General features: G+C 45.4%; 2 protein-coding genes across 2 annotated transcripts; one reads left to right on the plus strand and one right to left on the minus strand.

Annotated features, from left to right (window-relative positions):
• Positions 1–4,290: 4,290 nt before the first annotated feature.
• snpha (syntaphilin a) lies at positions 4,291–9,693 on the plus strand. Its single transcript, XM_076277232.1, has 5 exons — positions 4,291–4,388; positions 5,203–5,328; positions 5,662–5,811; positions 7,933–9,415; positions 9,652–9,693. Exons 1-5 carry the CDS (start codon positions 4,345–4,347, stop codon positions 9,691–9,693), a joined length of 1,845 nt encoding a protein of 614 aa, XP_076133347.1. The 5' UTR covers positions 4,291–4,344.
• Positions 9,694–12,732: 3,039 nt separating this feature from the next.
• mfsd2al2 (major facilitator superfamily domain containing 2a-like 2) lies at positions 12,733–22,630 on the minus strand. Its single transcript, XM_076276304.1, has 14 exons — positions 22,506–22,630; positions 21,796–21,912; positions 21,201–21,325; positions 20,764–20,896; positions 19,444–19,522; positions 18,892–19,058; positions 16,943–17,033; positions 16,642–16,763; positions 16,102–16,185; positions 15,133–15,216; positions 14,713–14,825; positions 14,200–14,343; positions 13,489–13,671; positions 12,733–13,134 (listed from the first exon to the last, which is right to left on the minus strand). Exons 1-14 carry the CDS (start codon positions 22,614–22,616, stop codon positions 12,753–12,755), a joined length of 1,935 nt encoding a protein of 644 aa, XP_076132419.1. The 5' UTR covers positions 22,617–22,630; the 3' UTR covers positions 12,733–12,752.
• Positions 22,631–23,893: the final 1,263 nt, after the last annotated feature.

A 23,893-nucleotide genomic window follows, 5' to 3' on the forward strand; every position in this document is an offset into this window, starting at 1 on the left:
AATTCTCGTCACAGCTGTGGCCAGTGGCATCGTGACTCGCCATGTTTGACGAGCAGATAAACGTGGCGGGGTTCGTCCCTAAACAATTCAGCGAATAACCGAATGGTCGTGCGAGAGGGAGACACGTCGTTATCCCTTCCGAGACCGCTGTCTCTTTAAGGAGCTTCGGTGCAGCATCACGCAGTTGCCTCAATCTGCTCTCACAAGGATTATGCGCGCTCTCCTCTCCTCAGCACCCTTCCCGTTGAATAAACACAAATGACTACTCCCGCATCACCAAGGCGTTCGTGGGTCAGCCCAGCGGCGACATGGGTGATCTCCGCCAGACCAGAAATGTGGAGGGTCGTCCGTCTGCAGGAGGCTGGTAAATGTAAGGGATTTGTGTCCCTAACCTTTTACTACGTTTGAGACAGCTGCATTGGGGTTGCGCGTTTCCTCGTTTCCTCGCACGTTGAATGGCGAACGGCAAGCTTGTAGCCTACCGCATAGGGCAATCTTATGTCTGTGGTGCAGCGGGAAACGATTTGGCAAGTGTCACTAGTTTACGGCAAAGTGAATGAAATTGTAACTGATTGTAACCGTGGAGGTCAGAATTAGTATGTCTGTTTCTTTTCATATTAACAAGGAAAGAATGAAGGCGGAAATCTTAAAAACGTTATCAAACCTATATAGTCTGATCTTCATGAAACGTCCGTGGCAGAGAGAACTACTGTAAGTGTTAAAGCTCATGGACCTGTAGGTTCAGTTTTCTTTTTGGCCCGTGTTTTGGTGGTCTATCCTTGCGCTGCTGTTTTGCCGACAAGCAGCCAAAGGCCGCCGAGGACACGTTATTGAATACTGAGTGACGTAGGCGATCACATTCTGTTCATGGCTACATGATGAGTACTATCCTGCTTTTTCCTCTGCTGCATCGGTAGGCTACTGTAGGCAAGTATCTGTTATATAAATAAACTTTGTATACATTTTGGTGTTTCCATCGTCGCTCTGCAGTTAAAGTAAGAGACATTCGTTTGACCCTATTGTTTTGCTTAAATTGCTTAAAAAGGTTGCACTAAAGGACAAGTTAATACATTTCATAAAAAAATATTTTTTGAGCCAACAATCTAGGGAATCCTATTTATTCTCTTCTTCCTGTTTGTCTGGCAACATAAGTATACAGAACAGTAGCCAGTATGGTAGTCTGAACACAGAAGGTAGGTTCTTTGTTAAATCAATCAGGACAAATTCTTGAGCACAATGTCATAATCCTGAGAGTGTATAAACACTATGGTATTGGATTACACATTGATTGCTGCGAGGGATAGTTACACACAGCACCAAGACTTTCCTTTGGTGCAGTAACAACAGTATCCTGGACTTAACCGGCTTCCCCAGCCTGACACGACAAGGCAGCCTCAGGTACCACTGCCGGCGACGCAGAGCAGGGATGCTGCGCAGCGGGGGCTTCTGGGAAACATCACTGATTCCCAGCCATCAGCAGCCATCAAGGACACCCGTCAGTGCGGGCTACTACAAGCCGCCAGCATCCGGATCGCTGTCAGTCCAAACACATTAGCGGCAGCTCTGAAGCAGCACCGCTGCTCTGTGTCGGTCACAGTGTCATTAGATGGAACAGACACGGCTCAGCTCATTTCTGGACCTGCAACTAATCTCTTTGCCGCAAACAAACCAACCACAAGTTTGTGCAAATCACCCGCAAACAAGGGTCCTCCTGGTCCTGCGCTGGTTTGCTACTTAACAACAGAGAGGGTTTCTACAGATGCCCCCACTGACTGTACTGCTCTCACAAACACCTCTTCTTTTTTTTTTTCTACACTCTTCACCTCTCCACTCAGACAGTGGTAAATCTGCAGTGTGACCAGACTGCACTGTCAGGCTGTGTTTGATGAAACAGCTGTAAATTAAAAGTGAAGCCAATGATTATGCTTCACTGATCTGAAAGTTCAGCTGGACCCCAGGCTCTCAGAAGGGGAACAGATTTGTTGCGATGACTCGACATATTTGTTGAGCTTTTTGGGCAGGCTTATGCAGTGGGTGGTAAAATTTAGGGGGCACACCGCCAGAAACCTCACAAGCCCTACTTATGAAACCAGAACAAAGCCAAATAGCCCTTTTCTATTTTGTCCTAACCTCTTCCAGCGCTCTCTTACAGGAGGTGCAGTCTGGGACATGTGGAGCTGCTATCATCCCAAATTAGATCTCATTTTCATGCCAATCTAAATCCATTTTGGAATTTAGTTTTGGGTATTACTGTAATGAATACACACGGTACATGAAACTTTTATTATCACCCTTTATCTTTCTTTCAGAATAAGGGTACCAGTCAGAGTGCAAACCTCCATGCCATGCCCATATGCAGGCTTTTTACTTGATCACAAGTTGGAATAAAAGTTTAAGTCTCACTAGAGAGAAACTTTTGGATTGAGAAACTCTCACGTTAGATCTAAAAGGCAGGCGTGCCAACGGCATCTCCTCGTCACCCTACAGCAGGGCTTGATCACACGCACGCTCACATTTGTGTGAAACACTCCCATTATGGCACCATGGGATCTTCACTAAGTAGGTCAGATGTATTCGTGAAAGACTGTGTCTCCAGCATGTGCATGCGTGAGTGTGTTTCTAGGCATCTGTGTGGGTATGTGCATGTCTCTGTGTCTGTGTGTATGGGAGACAGACAGAGAGAGGGAGGACGTCAGCTAGACTTTGGTGGGTGGTTTTGTGTGAGTGTGTGTTTGTGTGTATGTGAGAGAGAGAAAGAGATACGTCAGCTATAAATGTTGTCGATTAATGAGTTTATCTGTGTGTGTGTGAGAGAGAGAAAGAGAGTGGGAGAATACATCAGTTATAGATGTGTTGGGTGGTGTGGGTGTGAGAGAGAGAAAGAATGGGAGAATACATCAGTTATAGACGTGTTGGGTGGTGTGTGTGTGTGTGTGTAGGAGAAAGAGATACAAAGAGCTGATCCCTAGACGTGGTGTGTGTGTGTGTGGGTACAGCAGTCGTCTGGTCTGTAAGTGCGTCTTTGTCTTGGTCTTTGTCTGCACTCTGCTCCTGGTCCCCCGCCTCCACCTCCTCGGCCCCAGCGTCTGTGTGGGGCGATTACACTGGAGCTGCTGTTCTGCCTCCATCTTAGCCCTGCCCAGTGTTTGCCCAGGGCTCCTTCGCCTCTGGCATCGCCCGCATGGTTATTGTCGGCGACGCATTGTCATCTCCTATCTCCATTCAGGAGCATGTGCAGAGGTAGCAGCCCTATGTGAATGTGGCAGAGCCAGCGAAGCCTGTTCTCTGCCTCCGACGCCGGCCTGCTCAGCTTAGCGTCCCGACAGATTTCATTTTTCTGGCTCAGGTTTGCTAGATTGGCGGCTGCTTATGTCTTCGCACGAATGTCACTCTGCTCAATGTGGTCTGAAAACCGTCTTTGCTATACGTGGTGTCAGATGACGGCGTAGTCTTGAATTACATTTTAACTGTTTGGATCAACAGTTTTTTAAAAGGACATTTTCATCAAACCTCTCGGCTTGCAGTGTGTGTATGCTGTCTCTGTGTGTTTATTCATGACACAGAGTTCAGTTAAGAACTCCCTTACTGTATTCCTGAGAAGAGAAGCCACTTGTAGTTTGCTGCCATGTTGTTGTAACTCCTACTGTAGTTCCAGTCTGCCTTCTTAGGGCATAAAACATCCTACTGTATTAGAGCAGGTTTTTTGGTGCTTTGTTCTGTTGCTTTTCCATTGCCTCAGGGCTCTGTGCTGTAAATGGGAGCTGTTGTTGCTGTAGCTGCAGCTAAAAGTGGCGTGCAGTGCAGTGCAGAGCAGAGCAGAGCAGTGCAGTGCACAGTATTTGTGTCATCATCACTTCTCCGCTGCCTGCCCTGCCCCGGGAGCACTCTTTTAAACCAGAACACGGAGAACATTGAGCAGATGTCCCACTGGCTCATCCCGTCTGCTTGATTTAGTTTCCTTTCTTTTTAAATAAATTTAAAAAAAAAATAGCTTTGGGCAAGTTGTTTAGGATGGACATACTGACTAACAGACTAACTAACCACCAACCACTAACACCAGTGATTACTGAATCTCATTATTGAAACTGATCACAGGTTTTGAACTCCCATAAGTTGTACGAAATAAAAAAAAAGAAGTAGAAAAACAAAACAAGAAAATGTTAATATGTGGGAGAAGCCTCTTCAGTCTCACATGAATGTTATCATCATACAGTAGGTCTATATGAGTCAGGCTTAGCTGGTGAAATCCTCCTGTGCTGTTTGTGTCCTGACCACAGAGTGCAGGCCTGAGTCATCAGCGTAGCAGCCATCTTTGTGACAGACTGAGAGCAACAGTCTTTACCCATGTCTGTGCCTGCCAATAGGAGGACCCCCACAGGATCGCGCAGGTACTGCAGCTCCCTTACACATGCTGCCGGTGCAACATGATGAACATTCATATGAATAGATGTGCTGCTCTACAGTGCATGGGTGTTTGATGTTCATGGTTTGCATCAGTATATGCATCTTTATGGAAAGCACCTTGTAGAACTTGCTGTTTAAGTAGATGGAGTGTTTAGGATCATTACTAGAAAACAGAGATTATTGGATCATTATTAGAAAACAGAGATCAGGGACAGTACAGTGTAAGCATCATTAGCTACTTAACATTAACTAATGTTAGTCACTATAACTTACTATTGTTAGTTATAGCGAATAACTAACTATATTCACTTAACTTAACATTAGCTACGGCTATCTCTCAGATGTTCATAAAAAGCCATGAAGAGGGTCATAATGGTATCTGATTGTCTAGCAACAATGTAGTGATTAGAAAATACTTTATATCTGTACTGCCATAGTGAAAATCACTGAACTTGCAAATCAGGTCTTGCATGTATTAACACCGAATCCCAGATGGTGTTACATTGGATTACATATGCTGTTATGTAATAATGCAGCCCTATGATATCCTAATATTGCAGTGTCCTAACGTGACATTTGCCCATACTGGTGTGCAGCGAATATGCATGCAAGTGTGTGTGTGTGTGTGTAATAGAGAGTGAGAGAGTATGTGTGTGTGTGTATGTGTGTGTGTGTGTGAGAGAGAGTATGTATCTGTGTGTGTGTGAGTATGTATTTGTGTGTGTGTGTGTGTGTGTGTGTGTGTAAGTTGTGTGTGTGTGTGTGTGTATAGCCCTGATGTGTGTCTCATCCCGGCAGACGGTCGGGTGTTGCGGGCAGCTCCAGGCATTCTCATGGGGACACCTCCATCAGCAGCTACTCCACTGCTACTGCTAAAGGCAACGAGTGTGTACCCACATCACGCTCACAACCCGTTACTCCCAGGTAACACACACACACACACACACACACACACACTCTATACACACACATTTATAGCCCCTTACACACATAAGTATTTACTCACACAGATACACACACATGCATGCAAAACACACCATGACAGACACATGAACTCAAACTCAGTTATGTAAATCCTTACCTTTAAAATTTAACACTCAGACTTTGCTTTAGACTTTCATTAATTCTGAGAAGTTCAGAGTTGTTCACATTAAGAAATGTAATTTTACTATTGATCCTAAGGAACCTAAGGAACACAAACATTTCCCCACCTTTTTGATCATTTTTTGATCTATGTGTTTTGTGTGTCCACCACAGGCGTCAGGTCAAGCACTCCACATGCATCGACAACCATGGCATCCGCCCTCCGGCCCCAGAGCAGTACCTCACGCCGCTGCAGCAGAAGGAGGTGTGCATCCGACACCTGCGCGCCCGGCTTCGGGAGAATGTGGAGAGGCTGCAGGACAGGTGAGTCCCCAGGCTGCAGCGTAACCTACCTGCGCTACCTCTGCCGTCACTTCTGTACTGAGGTCTACGGAGGAGGGTTTTTAATAACACTGTGCTTAATTCACTGGAAATCTGCTGTCTCCCTCCATATTTGACTGTACTTGCAAGTATGTGTGTGTGTGTGTGTGTGTGTGTGTGTGTGTGTGTGTGTGTGTGTGTGTGTGTGTGTGTGTGTGTGTGTGTGTGTGTGTGTGTGTGTGTGTGTGTGTGTGTGTGTGTGTGTGTGTGTGTGTGTGTGTGTGTGTGTGTGTGAGAGAGAGAGAGAGAGAGAATTAGGGGCAGTGTCTCCATCTTGATCTCAATCCACTGGAAATGCTCAAATCTTCCCTGATTATTTAAGTCGGTGTAATTATAATGCTATTGCGGCAAGCTAAATTAGTTGTGTTTGGCTAACCAAGACTGTCACTGGTGAAGCAAACCAGGGAAAGATGGGCAACATACATACAGTAGGAGGGGTGCCAGGGCCTGACGGAGAGCCTCTGTTCCAGGGAGTTCAAGCTTTGGTGCCCTCAGATAACCTGACAATAGCCAGATGAATTTCGCTCCGCCTAGCTCCACTCATCCATCTGGAACCGATCAATTGAAGTGTTGCTTCAGAAGGCTGGGCCTAATCAAAAAATGCTTGCATATGACTGAATAAGCCACTTGTCCGTCATCTATTGACGTGCTACTTCAACCACTCACATAGAAGCCAACCCGTGACGCTGATAACAATCTCACAGTCGCTTCTACCCTATGTCACATCTATGAAACTCCCGCCCTGCGTCCTGATTGGCTGAACCATAAAGTCGGTTGCAGAAATCACTTTCAATGGAAGAGGTCCCAGATGGATGTGAGTGAAGCTAGGCGGAGCTAAGCGGAACGACATTCATCTGGCTATTGTCAGGTTAGCCCTCAGAGGCTCCAAATCCAGATGCTCATCGCTGATGACATCATACAGATGAATGGAATTTGGGTTGAATTGAATTAAAAGTGCACCGTCAGACACTTGAAGCAAGCATATGCAGGAAACTTGCAGGGCTTGTGATAAGATGCTGAAATGCTGAATAAGAATTTGTGGCCATGATCAGTCATCTTCACTCTCCGCTGAAGTCATTTAGCCTGACATTGACCTATGAATTCCTAACAACATCAATGGCCAATGGTAAGGGTGTTTTCAGCCTTACAGTTTGTTTGTTTGTTTACAGTTGGTTTGTTTTGGTCCTTGTAAATGTGAAGATGCCCTAAGGCTTTCTATTCTGACTATGGTGTTAAACTCAGAGCAGCAACTTACTGAGGTTCATCTCTTATAACACACCCATTTTATTAAATCCCTTATTATGTAAAATACTCCTTTCAAAACTATAAAAGCTACCATTTACAGACACAATCTAATAGCACATTACAGACTAGAGTTTAGCAGAGAAACCGTGAACCATATTCATTCATTAGTCACTATTATCATCATGCTTTAGTGCTGCTTAACAGGAGGAGGCAGGAAGGAGAGAGTGTCAACATCAGATTTTCACACTCCCTTTAATTGGGAAATGCCTTGTCTCTCCACATCAATCAAATCCCTACAAACGGGAATAGAACAAGAAACTAGCACAAAGCAATTGTAACATGGAAAAACTCTTTTTTAACAATGTCAGGTCCAACCTGAATAGAAACAAAGTTATGTGAAAAGTGCCCTTTAAACTACAGTCACTCCAGAAGCAGTGTTTTGAAGCAACACTGATACAGAAGAACTAAAACTGCATTAGTGACAAGATGGCCAGAACAGACTTGGTCAAATGATGTAGAATCATCACTGGCATGTTTACTAAGGGGAGGGAATGGGTTCAAACATTACCAACAAGTCTGAAAGCATGCATCACCGTTACGTTTCAAGTTTCTATAGATGTACTGTACTTCATGAAGACCTTCAGAGACATGAGCTGTCTTGACCCATATTACATGTATATTTCTCAGCCTCTCTTGACTCAAGCACATTGAATTGCCTCTGTGTATGAAATGTGCCATAAATAAATACACTTGCCTTGCCTTTCAGTGGTGTAGTGACAAATGAAAGGCTGCCTCTCCTCTGCTCCTCTTCTGCTCCAGGGACGTGGAGATTGACGAGCTGCGCGGCCAGCTGGTGCGTATGCAGGAGGACTGGATCGAGGAGGAGTGTCACCGCGTGGAGGCGCAGATGGCCCTGAAGGAGGCCCGCAAGGAGATCCGGCAGCTGCAGCACGTGGTGGAGACGGTGCGCACCAACCTGGGGACGCGGGAGCCGGGCGGAGCGGAGACGCCGCACGCGGCGGAGCCCAAGTCGGAGGGCTGGTACGGCGCCCGCGTGGGGGCTCGTCCGGGAACGTCGCGCTCCTGCGGCTGCTCTCCAGCGCACACCATGAGCCGCAGCGCCACCTACACGCGCCTGAGCACCGAGTCGCCGACGTCGTCGGCCGCCGATCGCAACGGGAACGTCGGCTCGTGGGATGCCAGAGCAGGGGTGGTGAAGAGCAAGACCCTGCCGCGCGGCGACGGGCGCACCCACCTGCTCTTGGAGGCGGCGCTGCTGACGGAGCAGCTCCCGCGCTGTCCCAGCAGCATGCCGCGCTCCTCCACCTACGAGCGCCTGTGCAGCGGCGAGACCCTGCTGCCCGTGCCCGTGGCACACCCGCCCTGCTGCCACCACGCTGTCAACAACAACTGCAGCTGCGGCGCCCCCCACACCTACCTGCCGCAGCACCACCACCTGTTTCTCCACCTGCCCCAGGAGGACGCCCCTCCGCCTCCCACCATACCCCCACCGCCACCGCCACCACCTCCTCCTCAGGCAACGGCAGCATCGCCAGCTCCATCTCAACACCAACACCCGTCCTCGGCGCCGTCAGAGAGCTCGGAGGTGAGCGACCGGCCAGGCTACCGCTCCCAGGCTTGCAGTCCCACCATCACCTGGATCTCGGAGGAGGGCACAGGTGAGGACCTGAGCCTGATCACCGCCGCGTCTGGGGGACCCATCCCCACCGCCACCAGCGCCGGCACCGACGCCTCCCTCCTCCTCTCCGACGCCGCGCCCTTTCTGTCGCTGTCCTCCCCGACTCCCTCCTCCGCCACCACCCCGCAGCCCACCTGCGTCGACATGGCCGAGCAGTCCCCTCTCGACGGCGGCTCCTCCCTGGAGCTGTTGCCCCCTGCCTCCCTGGTGCCCACACCGACTCCTCAGACCCAGCAGCCCCAGGCGCGGGCATCTCCGTCTCCGCTCGCCGAGACGCCCCCTCCGCCGGCGCCCCCTACGCCCCAGGAGGTGCTGGTGCTGGAGGTGTCCGAGGAGGAGGACGACGTGCGGAGCCCGCTGAGCGGCCCCAACCGGGACGAAGGCGGCAACGATGATGAGGACGAGGACAGCGGTGGACAGGAGCCTCCCCAGCGGTGCCACTGGAGCCGTTACTTCCTGGTGGACCTGCTGGCGGTGGCAGTGCCCGTGGTGCCGGCCGTGGCGTGGCTGTGCCGGGGCGCCCGGCGGCCCGACCTGCCCGTCTACCCCATCGGCTCGTTGCTGAGAGGCTGCTGCGCTGTCGCCCTGCACTCCCTACGACAAGTGGGCAGGGGGCGGGGGAGAGGGAGGGGCTCCGCAAACACAGGCGGAGTTACAAATATCTAAAGATCAGACAGTCAGACAGACAGATGAGTCAGGACCAAAACCAGGTCAGATCTCCCACACACACACACACATTCAAATCTGACTCTCATCTGGTGCAGATACACACACACACACACACACACACATAAACACAATCAAACACACAGCTCAGATCTAACCCGGATCTTTTCCAGACTCAGCTGCTGGATGTTCCTCCTGCGCAGACCCCAGGATGACTTCTGTACAGAATCTCTCAATGCCTCAGTGTCTCCCTCTGCTTAGAAGATTTCCATGTCCACTGCTCCACAGACACTATTAAACTAGTCGGATGAGGGAACAGTTGTTGTCATCCTAAATGAAACAGTTGAATAGTCCCTGAACTCTGCCTCCTCTGCCCTGCCGGCCCTGACACCTCATCTGTCCCAGCACTGTGGATTGGGATTAGATTTGTGGTGTTAATCCTAGAAGATTAATCTGAGATTAGTGGCTTGCTCTGTGTTTAAGAGTCTTTGTGTATCCGATCTATAGATTTTTTGGAAACATAATGCATTCTTGGGGACTGGCAATTTTAAGCATAAATCCAGTGTACAGTTGATGATCACTATTATTTAATTGTTGTCTTTGAAAACCAATGCAGTAGAGTGGAAATGTTATTGAACGGTGGAATGTCTTCAGTGCATTCTCAGAATTTCCACAGTGTGTTCTCAGAATATTGTCTGTGTCTTCTCAGAACACAGTTACTAAGGAGATACTTGGGACAGTCTGTAGTCACAAGACTTGAGTTTTAAAAAAGGGAAAACCTGGGGTGTGTCAGGAAGGGGTGATAATCTGAATCCACTGTAGATGTTAAACCTTGTGGTTGATTTTTGAATTTGGGACCCTCAGGACAAGGTTTTTCTCAGGTGAGGATCAAATAGCACCAGACCACACGATCTTGGATTCAGCAAAGACCTTTTCCCCTCCTACCTGTCCCCAACTCTGAAACACAAGCACTTTCTGTTTCCCACTCTTGGCTTGTAAATAAAGTAGTGTAGTCTGGTCAAAACATGTACTCTAGGAATTAGACGTATCAAATTCAACAGCTTTGATCCAGAATTCAGTCCTTCCTTTTAGGTTTTGCCTACCACTTAAAGTACAAGTCTAGAATAGACAGAGGCTACACTAAACTGTCAGAACATGGCCAATTTGTTTGAAAATGATTTTATTATGTTTAAAGGCAGGTGATTGTGTTCAACATTTATTTTGCTCTTTCTTTTGCACTATGGTTCACTTTAATGGACAGGGGTTGGCTCTGACTGGAGCTAGGGTTGCGTTGCATGCATCCAGTCAACTTCCCCCACGGGTGAGTTTCAATAGATTTTTTTTTTCTGTGCTATGTTACTTCAATTAAAGATTCATGCATTTTTAAATAATAAATGATTCAGAAAAGCAATGACTCTAATGTTCAGAACAATAAAAAAGCCTACATTTTTTCTTTTTTTCTTTGTTTGGCATTGCGATTGCACAGATGAATGAAAACCAGCATCGGATCAAGCACTCAGGGTTATCAAAGATAAACCCCAGAGCTTTGATTGCTCGCTCAGATTGCATAAGCGCACCGTGTCTGCAAGAACTTGTGATGAATGAAATATAAAATGTCTATCAAATTAAACAAACTAAACATCTCATTAAATTTAAAAGAACTGTTGAAATGTTGTATGCAACTGTATTTCATCACATCAGTCTTACAATCATAAGCCATTTCAGTCATGAATGGGAATACACTCCAAAAGTATTTTTTGTTAACAAAAATATTCATTGTATAACTGTGTTGACATGTATGTGTTGGCTGGCTTTCGTGGATGAACAAATGAGGCTCTGGTCTGGTATGTACCATAAACGGCTATTCTCTAGGTGGCCTAAAGGCTAGAAAATGTTCATGTCAAACTCACACAGAGTTACTTAAAGAAGCTTGTTCATGATCAAATCGTTATACTTCTTGAGTTTGGTTTGTGAACAAGCAAAAGGCTAAGATCATTAAAGGTAAAAATAACAACATTTAATCATTGTCCTTTTAAAAATGAAGGCCTTTATAACCCAAGCATTATGGATCATGTGGACTGTTGAAGGTAAAGAAAATAAGTTTATTCACTGTCCTCTTAAAAATAAAGGCCTTTCTAAACCAATCCAAGTGTATGGATAATGTGGACTGTGTTATGTCATCTGTACAGTGAACATGTCATGGGAAGATACTGCGAGAGTGTGTGGGGACTTGATTGGTAGAGGCATACGCTTTGATTTTCTGTTTTCTCTCAGCTCTTTGACTCTCACTCCTGGTTAAAACGAAATGATAATCCGCCTCATCGTTTCAGGGAGATCAAGCCGCAAATGGGGTGTAGGTTTTCAACATCTGGTATTCCCAGGTGATCCCCCATCAGAAATATGACTATGCCTGCTTGTGTTCAGCTAAGATCCATTTGGAGCTGTCTGTGAGGCTGTGAAAGATGTGAGGATTCATAATATCTGAGTTTCCCCGAGCATCCAGATCCTGTTGGATTGAAATTAAATTGTAGCCCCTCCGTTTCTGAATACCCAAACACCCAGGAATATGTATTTTCTTTGGTATTGAGTAAACAACTGCATCTAAAACCTTAATTTACAAGAAAGGTGTGTTTGCTGCACTATTAAAATTATTTTGTAAGAGTTTAATGAATTTAATTGACCAATTGAAGTTTGGAAGTTCGGAAATGGGAGTCAATGGCATCCTTTCCAGGCAGAGCTGCAGAGCAGATTCAAATTGGCTAACATGTTTGTCTAGATTTACCCAGGCTACGATTTCATTTGAATCCAACAGGATCTGGATGCTAGGGGTAACGGAGACATTATGGATCCTGACATCTTCACCCAGGCTAATGAAATTGTGTTGTCATACCCAATACCCAGCACTACACCTGATGCTTTTCTGGAGGTGCATATTGTACTTTACATCTAAAAAAGGTTTGCATTGAACAATGGCGTAACTTTAGGTTAAACATTTGGGGGGGGGGGGGTTGTATTAGCTGGTTTTGATTACTCTGGGATTAATTATGTGCTTGACTGAACCTTTACACATAGTAGCTAACGAATTGCGATTCATCAACTTTATTGCAGATAATAGCTGATTATAGCATCCTCTGAGATATTGTGGCTGAGCTCGAAGTTGAAAAGAACCTCAAAAGTAAAGATCATCACAGCACACTGGTGTAATAATATGGATTGTTTATTTAGAGCGAAAAGAACCTCTTCTGTGGTGCTGATAACACATGAAAGCATATTTCTAAACCCAGGTCACCTTTGCCCAAACTGGCTGTAGGTCACCACACTGAGATTCATGGGAAATGAAGTTTGAATTCAGTCTGATTGGATGCTGAAGTGACTCGCGTTTAGAAGCGCTGGTGTGGCGCTGTGAAATCCTTGTCCTGGTCTTTCTCTGGTTTGGGCTGGGAGATACCATTTGGGGTTGTTTCGACACGCGGTGAGAAGAGGAACTTCGTCTTGAGTTCTGAGAGGGTGTTTTTGTCATGTGACCAGGCATGTGGCTACAGTCTGACCTTGAACTTGACCTCTGACCTCTAGAGGTGAAAGGCGGCACTCCTGGTGAAACACTCTGTGTCAAGCTCTGAATGTCCACTTCAGTGGAACAGGTGACTGCTTCAAGTCTGCCAAAAAACAGAAACCATTATCATACTCTCTCTGTTTCGATCTTTCTCTCCCACAGGCTCTGGCCAATTCTCTCTCATACCCAAAACGCTTTCTGCTGGCACATCCTCTAACTCTAAATAAATCCACTGCTGTGTCCTTCTGAGGGAAATGGTAATACCGATGATGACCTCAGAGGGATTATTTTTCTACCTCAAACACACTCACACCAACACAGTAAAAAAGGCCTATCGCCAATACTCATGCACCTGTGCAGATGTTACACAGAGAATGTTCAGAATGTAGTAAGGAAATCTAGAATGCCAAGTGCTGAATGGAGAACGAGAATTTGGAATGCTGCCTGAAGCACTCACGTTGCCCGTTCCTGATCGTTGGGTGTCCTGCTCAGTCGCTGGTGCGTCTCATTGATGGGGTAGAGGTAAAAGAAGACCAGACCCAGCACTAACAGGCCAATAGGCACGGGGGCAAACAACACCCGCAGGGCTGTTATCACCCCATCGCCATGGCTACACGCGCCCGCCTTGTAGCCTGCAAAGCTGCAGGGCAGAAGCACAGAAGTGCGAGCAGCAATGTGAGAGAATGAGAGGAAGAATGTGAGACTGTGTGCGTGTGTGACTCACAGACAGAGAGAGAGGGAGGGAGGGAGGTAGGGAGAGAGAGAGAGAGATGACACAAGCAATGTTTGGAAACAGTTCAAAGAGATTGTATAATAGCAATGCGGAGAGTGAGAAGAGAAGGATTCTGGTCAAGGTTAGCAGCTACTGAGTGCTGTGCTGAAGAGAAACAAAACTATTTATGGCCCAACAGCCCAACAGCAGACTCAGTCAGAACCAGAAAAGAAGTCATGTGTTTTTAGGGCAGGTGAGAGGCCTCCAGGAATAGGGCTGAGGCCCCCTGGAGGAGAGGAAGGGAAGTGCACCAGGAACAGACCTCTGAAGTTCACTTACAAAAAGGACCTAAAGCTCCCATCTTTGCCCGTATAAGATGATCAAAGGGCAGAGATGGCAGCTTTTGAGTTCTTTTTGTAGGCGAACTTCAGAGGTCTTTTGTGTGTGGAGACTCACTGCAGGACCATGGTGGAGAAGCCTATGGACAGACCTCCGCCCAGCTTATTGCAGAACACGTAGCAGGAGAAGAACAGAGGCTCCATCTCCCTACAGGTGGGGTTCTTCAGGGCGAAGTCATCTATCACATCTGGAAGCATGGACCTAACACACACACACACACACACACACACACACACACACACACACACACACACACACACACACACACACACACACACACAGGGTACTAAGTTATGCTTAGTGAATGAAGTTAATGTCTCACTGTACAAACTGTGGGAAATGGCACTGAGATAATGGTCATTGAGACAATAAATAACATCATTTAACTTTAATTTACTTTGGATGAAAGTGTCTGTCAAATGATGAAAGTAAATTAATTAAACTGAACTCAACTGAAATATAATAGATATTAAGGACCTGAGCCGTGATCAGCTCATTCATTCATCGAATTAGTAGTGCACTAATGTTGATGGTGTGTAATGGAATTAGGTAAAGGCCGAGGTGACTGACCAGGTCAGCAGGAACAGCGTGGCAAGGCTGCTCCCACTGAGCACACTCATGGCCATGTACACAGCCAGGTTACTAGGCACTGACACCAGCACTATCAGAGCAGGGATGAACAGCTGCGGAGAAACACACACACACACACACACACACACACACACACACACACACACACACACACACATATTTAACATGAGAGGCTAGGAGACGCTCACAACACACAAAAGTATTAGAATTGATAACATCTCTCTCTCTCTCTCTCTCTCTCAAACACAGACATACAATTAAATAAATAGATTCACAAATGCACGCACGCACGCACACACACAAACACACACACGCGCGCGCAAGCACACCCGCATGCACACACACACACATACAGAGATGACAGATGGTATCCACAGTAAGAGCAAAGCGGGAGCTCACCGGCAGTCCAATAAAGAGCGTCGTCTTCTTCCCCACCCTGACCAGGAGCACCTGCCACAGAGGTACGGAGATGGCAGCGGTGGTCTGGGGGAGGGGCACATAAATAACACAAGCACGGGACATCAGAGCAGGTTCTACACACAGCGGTTGCCCTTTGCTTATCAAAATAGTACAGACCTTTGGTAGAAAACAGAATTGAGTGCATATCTGTGTGTGTGTGTATGGGGTGGGTGGTGTGGAATATCACCCCCTACCATTCCATATCTTACTCATAAAAGGCATGTTGCAATGACACTAATTATTAGACAACAATTATTTCTAAATGCTATAACACCTTTCTATAGAACTTGTGGAAGAGCACACAGATACATACGGTGTGCATTTAAACCAGAACAGTTCCTCAGTAAAGACAAATCTCTGCTGGTATAACCTTAGGACACAGTTACATACAGCCCATTCATTGCAGGTACTCCCAGCTCAGTGGGAATTACTGATGTGATATCTACAAGAGAGACAACAAGGCACAATTGCTCAGCGACATTGCCCAAAAAGGAGCCCCGTGTATCATCACAGAGTCCGGGCTCCCAGCACCGGAGCTGAGAAAGAAAGAAAGAAAGAAAGAAAGAAAGAAAGGGATCTAAAATAGCTCCATGGCTGACATAATGAAGGCTTACAGGAAGCACTGTCTGACTCACACTGGTGGTGCGTGTGTGTGTGTGTGTGTGTGTGTGTGTGGAGCTGGTGGGCTCTGATGCTCTCTACCGGGGTTGCCAACTCTCACGCATTTGGTTGGAGACATGCGCTAATATGTTGTGTCTCACGCACAGAGTCAGATATCCACTGACTGCACTGCATCTCACAGCAACAATACCCCTGTTTTAATCTATCAATTATATGTCTGTATAATCATAATCAATTGTATGTCAAGTCAGCGTTGAAAGTTGGCAACTGTGGTCTACAGGGCCTTACCAGCAGCACAAGGATGATGTACTGGAACTGGGGTCCAAGACCTGAGGCATGTGTGCAGTACAAGGCGAAATTCCCCAGGGACATCTAGAACATACAGAACAAACATAAACAAAGGGCAGGACCTGAGTCTGGAACAAGGATGTGCATTAGATATGGAGAGAGTATTTAAAAAAACATATGAAAACATGTAACCCGTTTTCAATTACACTTTAAGTTCACATGCATATTTGAAGACAAACTTATTGGCTAGTTCTAAGATTTAATATTGATGCAGACCTACTAAAACTTATATAATGTTTATGTGTCTTTCAGGAGAAAGGCTTATGTTTATTATAAACTGCATAATTTATTCACATCTACATGACCATGAAGTCACGAACACACACATACATGCACCCGCATCACACGAATACACACACACACACACACACACACATTCCCACAGGTATGCACTTACACATCCTTGAACTATGCATGAACACACTTGCATAATAACCTACAATTGACCTGAGCTTTCAGCCAAAGTCAGAAATGGTTGACCTGGAAGGCAAGGGAGGAGAAGAGGAAACCAAGCACCAGGCGTGTGTATGGGGTGTGTTGCACAAGCATCTTCAGACTGGAGAAATACGGCTGATGCGTCTTCTCCTCAGCGTGGAGACGAGCTGGAGTGAGACCTTAGCAAGTAATTAACAGAGCGAGATGACACCTCAAATACTTTCATTTATATGGTATATTGTCTTTGCTGGGTCCTGAGTAGATTGGAATGTTCTTTAGAATAATTATATAATTAAATAATTGTAATTAAATAAATTAAATCCCGCCTAGGAAAGCAGAGCCTCACCATGCTGCTCTTTCACTCCCAGGAAGAGAGTCAGGCTACACAGGAAGTAGATGCCTCCCAGGACCATAGCAGACATCATGAAGGCCTTCTTCTGTTGAACCAACACACACACACACACACACACAAAAACACACACACACACACACACACACACACACACACACACACACACACACACACACACACACACACACACACAAACACTTTCCAAACACACCCAGCTCCTTTCAAATGCCCATGAACAAAGCCCAGCTAATCACAGGGCAATAAGATACCCCTGAGACTGCCTCTCGGCATCAAGCACTAAGCTATGTAGCCAGGCAACTATACTGTAGGCAGAGGAGCAGGTCTCTGCTCTAACCATCTCTACAGAATAAAATCAGTACTGTGCATTGAAAAAGACTTTACAATTGATACGTGTTAATGCCATTTCATAATGCTCCTGAGGAGGCTGCGGTCCTTCAATGTTTGCAGCAAGCTCCTCAGGATGTTCTACCAGTCTGTTGTTGCCAGCGTCCTCTTCTATGCAGTAGCGTGTTGGGGAGGAAGCACAAGGAAGAAGGAAGCGGTGCGAATTGACAGGCTGGTAAGGAAAGCTGGCTCTGTAGTGGGAGCTGAACTGGAGTGCATCACTTCACTATCAGACAAAAGGACCCTGAACAAACTGATCAACATCTTGGACAATGAGTGTCACCCACTCCACAGCACTATTGTTAAGCAGAAGAGCCTGATCAGCTGGAGACTTCGCTCACTGCCTTGCACAACGGACAGACTGAGAAAGTCATTTGTCCCTAGGGCCATTGAACTGTTCAATGCCTCACTTAAGGGAAGAGGAGAGATAGACTTTTCTGCATAGTCTGTCTGCCTCTTCACCCCCTCCATGTTTGGTACTGTCTGTCCAGTAGCCACTTGTACCACTGTCTTTATGCCTCACTGTTTGCGTGCTATATTAGCACATTAGCACATATGCATAACCCCCCCCCCCTCCATGCCACAGCCGAACTGTGGCCACACTTATACTTTTTCTTAAATAGTTAAGTATATAGATATATAGACTTTACTTTACTTCTGCACTGTTGCACTGTTGGACTTACTCATTTGCACTATCACCATGACCACTATCACCATTGCACTACCACCATGACACTCATTCACACAGAGCACTAGAGCACCTTACCATACCTTACTATGCACAGAGAATCACAGGCTCAGTCCCTGCCTCAGTCATTGCAAGCGCCTCTGATTGATTAATCACCACTATGTGGATACTGTTTTTTAGAATTGATTTAGATTAAGTGTTAGTTAGTTTAATTTGTATTTTTGTAATTTGTATTTTAGTATATTTTTATATATTGTATTAAGTGTTAGTTAGTATAATTTGTATTTTAGTATATTTAGCATATTCTTTATCTTCTACTGTCCTTATTGCTTAGTTGTGTTTTTATATTATATACTTTAATTACTGTTTCTGCTGTTAAAGAATGTGTTTGTGTTGTATGTATGCTGCTGAGACCTTGAATTTCCCCTGGGGATCAATAAAGTATCTATCTATCTATCTATCTATCTATCTAAAAAGATCATCATATCATCACATTTTTTACATCAACTCGTCTCATACGCAAACTGAAAGCATGCAGAAAATGAAGGAAATAAACTCTGCTTCTTCAAATTCATTGCTACTGCCAGCTGAGGACCTGCTGGAGGGGCTCAGTGGAAATGATATGTGTATGTAAAAATGTGTACAGTATGTATGCATTTACACAAGGTGTGTGTGTTTGAGAGGAAATGCATGAAAGAAATAAACCATATTAGTCAAACTGTACACCAATATTGTTGTAGTGTCCAAACTTCCATCAGGGTCAAACATATTTAATCTTTATCAACCAGATAAGTGAAAAGACAAATGTCAACCTAATGAAGGGAATGTAAAAAACAAAACGATTGTTCACCGTGTTTGGGAGAGCAGGGTGAACAGGAGCCAGAGTGCTGTGCGCGTGCTGAAGGGTCTGGACTCCCTTGTCCAGGCAGACGTGGTCTCTCTCGGTGTAAAACACCCTCATGACCTGCCCCTGCACCACTGAGCTGAACAACATGGCAAGCATCTCCAAACACATCCCTATCAGAGACACGGAGGAAGAGGAGAGAGGGAGAGGAGGCGAGAGAGAGAGAATGAGCAAGAGAGAGAGAGAGAATGAGCAAGAGAGAGACAGATGGAGGGAAGAAAGGAGATGAAAGGGGGATAAAGAGAAGGTGATGTGGGAAGGTAAAGAGCATCACAAACTATCAGATTAGGCACAAAACTGCAGTGCAGACATAAAGTCAGCAGCTCTTCTCAAAAGAAACCCCCCAGAGAACACTAAAAACAGTGCAGTAGCCCAAGACTAAGGCTTCAGCTCTAGAGAAGAGCTCGTTTAAATATTCATGGCTGAGAGAAGCGTTTAGTGATGAAGTGGGGATACTACTACTGATAGGGAGATCACTGGGCAGGAAGGACCTCTTACTGTAGGCAGTGGCCGAGTCTCTGTCAGTCTGGTGTCCGCCCAGGAACATGTTGAGGGAGGTGTACGGGACGTGGTAACACTGCGAGAGGATGTAGACATGATGAAGGCTAACATGGCTGGAGAGGTGCGTGTTTGAGTAGATGTCCTGAAATTCGCCTTATTCACGTGGCGGCCATTGTGTAAACCAAAACGAGGCTACAGGGTACACTGACTATATCATTAATGCATTTTCGCCACCTACTGGCGAACGCATAGAACACAACAATCCTGTGGTTTGTGTACCCTGTAGCCTCCTTGTGTACACTGTAGCCTCCTTGGTTTACAATGGCCGCCGCCTGAATAAGGCGAATGAGGCACTAATGTCATGCTTTAGCAAAGAGCCTGAAGGAAGCTACAGTTAAGCCCCAAATTATTCATGACAATGCAAAATGTTGACTATTAGAGTATTTGTATTTGACCAATAGGTTCCATCTGTCAAACACAAGACAAAAGTCCATATATTACGCTACATGTATATATCACTATGTCTTTGTTTTCTTGGTCAAATAAGAAATCAAACAAACCTGTCACAAACACATCAAAGAGATGCAAGTGTGCAAGTAAACAAAATGAAGAGAGTACGAAGAGATTTGCTTTACTGGCATTTGTTCTATATTCACCTCGAGCAGGGCATGAATTTGATTAATAGGATGCATTTAGCTAATTAAAACTTTGTCTGGTCCACATCTGGTCCACATGCAGTGGTACTGATCTACCTGTTTCACATGCTGCTTCACACACACACACACGCACCCACGCACGCACGCACGCACGCACGCACGCACGCACGCACGCACGCACGCACGCACGCACACAACCACACTCGCATGCACACAGACACACACGCATGCACACAAAGACACACACACACAAACACGCACGCACACACACATACACGAATGCACGCGCACACACACACACACAAACACACACACACACACATACACACACACATAAGTAGTATAAGTATAAGTATATATACTCTTTTAATCCCGTGAGGAAAATTTGGTCTCTGCATTTATCCCAATCCGTGAATTAGTGAAACACACACAGCACACAGTGTACACACAGTGAGGTGAAGCACACACTAATCCCGGCGCAGTGAGCTGCCTGCATCAACAGCGGTGCTCGGGGAGCAGTGAGGGGTTAGGTGCCTTGCTCAAGGGCACTTCAGCCGTGCCTACTGGTCGGGGTTCGAACCGGCAACCCTCCAGTTACAGGTCGGAAGTGCTAACCAGTAGGCTACAACTGCCCCAAACATACACACACACAGGAACTCACACTCATGAAAGTCTCAAACAGACAGCTGGTGAAGAGGTACCAGGGGAGAGTGACGGCCAGAGATGCTGTATCCCCGGGGACTAGCCACAGCAGGACATAGGAGAGGATCCCAAGAGGAGTGGAGATTGCCATCCTGGAATGACAAAACCCCAAACAATACGAAACAAAACAAAAAAGGATGCCAAAACTGAGTCGTGGAGAATAACCAGAAGTTAGCAGTTGGCAAAGTGAGATATACTAAGCTCTGAATTTTTTTCTTACCACAGAAAAAACAAACAAAAATTCAGAAAATTAGATTCCATTGAAAATGAAATGGTTAGACATGGAAACATTGGACACCTCAATCCATGATAACATTACTGATGAAAGTTGATTTAGAAATCTAAGTGGTTTTTAACCTCATGTATCCCATTCATAACCTGTTCTTCCTCACCCACCATGGCAGCAGCTTTCCGATGGGTGTGTGGGCAGTCCTGCTGACCAGGTACCCCACCAGGGGGTCAGTGATGGCATCCCAAGCCCGGCTCAGGAACAGAATCAGGGACACAAAAGAAGCCTCCATCTGGGTTAGAACACACACATAGCCTACTTCCACGGTCTATCAGGTTACACATTCGGACATTTATTTTTATCATTTACAACGATGTCTATATTCAGGCCCCAAACCTATGACCCTCACATTCACACTACAGAAACAAGAGACTGTCATAGCTGAAGGAGAAAAAACTGAATTACCATGACTTTCTATATAATGAATAGAACAATATGATAAAATGATTTCAGATCACCATTGCATTCAAGAATCTTTTTTCTTTTTTTAGAGCGGGAGATTAATAAAAGGGCATTGAAAACAAAATTGGGAATTGTTACAGTGAAGCTAATAAGCATATACACAATGTATTTTAGCAAGTAAACTGCTACAACAAAATTCCCTGATATTTCATGTCTGGATTAGACTTTCTAAAATGTCATGATATTCCAGAAATTCCATGACCTGTGGGAACCCTGTGATGTGTGTGCGTCCAAACTCACCCTGACCACGTCCAGAAGGAAAACCTGCAGGCAGAAGCCGATGGCAATGTTGGTGATCTGGTAGGGGATGCCCCCCACTGCATAGCACAGCTTCCTCAGAAGGGGAATGCCGCCTGGCTTCAATTGGAGAAAAAATGGGAAATACACCAATGGGAAGAATAGAACACCGTACACATGAAAAGTACTGAAAAAAGTGCATTGTTTATTTCTGTTACAATATTATGTTTTATATTCTTCAGTTTTTTTGTCATAGGAGAATCCTAAAAGCTTTATACATTTATATCAGTCAGCTGGTAGCTGACTTCCCCACTCTGTAACCCAGAAGGAATAATGTCATATACATTTGTGTAGCACAGATCATTTCAATATTTCTATTCCATAGACAGGAAGAAAGCCAGCATATTTAATTTAAATGTATTTAAAGCCAGCTCATTTCTGTTATCACAAGTTGTCTGTCAACAAACAGTTGATAGAACCTCTCGGACCTCTCTAAAAATTTGATTAACCAAACCAGAATAGACTGTGGCTTTTATCCAAATAACCTTTTCAATTTTTCAGTAGACTCTCCTCTTCATAATTCGATGTAAGCATAGTGACAAATAAAAAGGCAGTAGAACTGCAGAGATTGTCAAGGACTTAAAACAGGAGCTGAAGCAACATTATCAGCTAAACATGTAATGACTACTCTAGACGTGGGAATAGCTACTTACCGTGGAGTTCTCTGTATTCTCGTTTCCACTTGTTAGCCCCTTTTTGCAAGTATGGTTGACAAGCAAGATTCTCCAAGCCACAAGCCTCTTCAAACACAGACTATGAGTCATACTGTGGTTTTGCTGACGACCAGTGTTTAGTTTACCTGTATAGGTGTTGCTCAGTTTCACCTGTCTTGTTGCAGGTATTATTCTGTCCTGCTACAGTGTTTAGGGATTACTGAAAGAAAATGGCTGAACAGACATCAGTGCACGCTTACATGGACACACACCCACACACACACAGACACACACAGACACACACACACACACTTACACACACACACACACACTCTCTTACTCACACAATAACACACATTCACAGACACACCAACACACATACTAGTCTTGTTGCTTAGTATGTAATTCCAACATCTGGGTCAATGCAACCGGAAAGTTTTCAGACCCATCAAGTTTTCCACATTATGTTATGTTTCAAATTCATCTTAAAATTGATTCAATTTATTTTTTTTCTCATCAGTCTACACGCAATACTCCAACACTCTACGAAAAGCAGGTGTTTGGAGTGTTTAGTAAATTTATAAAAAAATAAAAGACTGAAGACTTTGTTATGACGCTTGCAATTGAGCTCTGGTGCATCCTACTTCTATCAATGGTCCTTGAGATGCTTCTACAACTTAATTGGAGTCCACCTGTGCCTAAATTAATTCACTGGACATTAGTAGGAGAGGCGAACATCTCTTTATATAAGTTCTCACGGTTGATGGTGTATGTCAGAGTGAAAACCAAGCCACAAGGGTCGAGAGAATTGCCCGTAGACCTGTAAGACAGGGTTGTGTGAAGACACAGATCTGGGGAAGGGTACAAGAAAATGTCTGCAGCATTGGAAGTGCCCAATGGCACGGTAGCCTCCATCATTCTCAAATGGAAAAGTTTGGAACAACCAACAGTCTTCCTAGATCTGACTGCTCAGCCAAACTGAGTAGTCTGGGATAAAGGGCCTTGGTCAGACAGGTAACTAAGGACCCAATGGTCACTATGAATAAGATACACAGTTCCTTTGAGAAGATGAGAGAAGCGTAAAGAAGAACAACCATCAGTGCAGCTCAGTGCTTGGTTTTTTCCACACTCACTATTGGGAATTGTGGCCAAACAGTCTTCATTTCATCAGATGATTTTACTTCTCATGGTCTGAGAGTCGTTCAGGTGCTTTTTGGAAAACTCCTGGCAAAAACTGGCTTCCATCTGGCCACTCTATACTACCATTATGGCCTGATTGGTGGAGTGCTGCACTGATGGTTGTCCTTCTTTACCCTTCTGTTACACTCACCCCCCCTAAACCTCACTCCCGATCCTGCACTTGCCCCGGCCAAGATTGTGTGAGTGTG

Source organism: Alosa pseudoharengus, unplaced genomic scaffold, assembly GCF_046254945.1.
Source record: "Alosa pseudoharengus isolate Yale_2024_CS ecotype anadromous, Long Island Sound unplaced genomic scaffold, YU_APseudo_1.1 YU_APseudo_1.1_scf_9, whole genome shotgun sequence".
Taxonomy (NCBI): Eukaryota; Metazoa; Chordata; class Actinopteri; order Clupeiformes; family Clupeidae; genus Alosa; species Alosa pseudoharengus.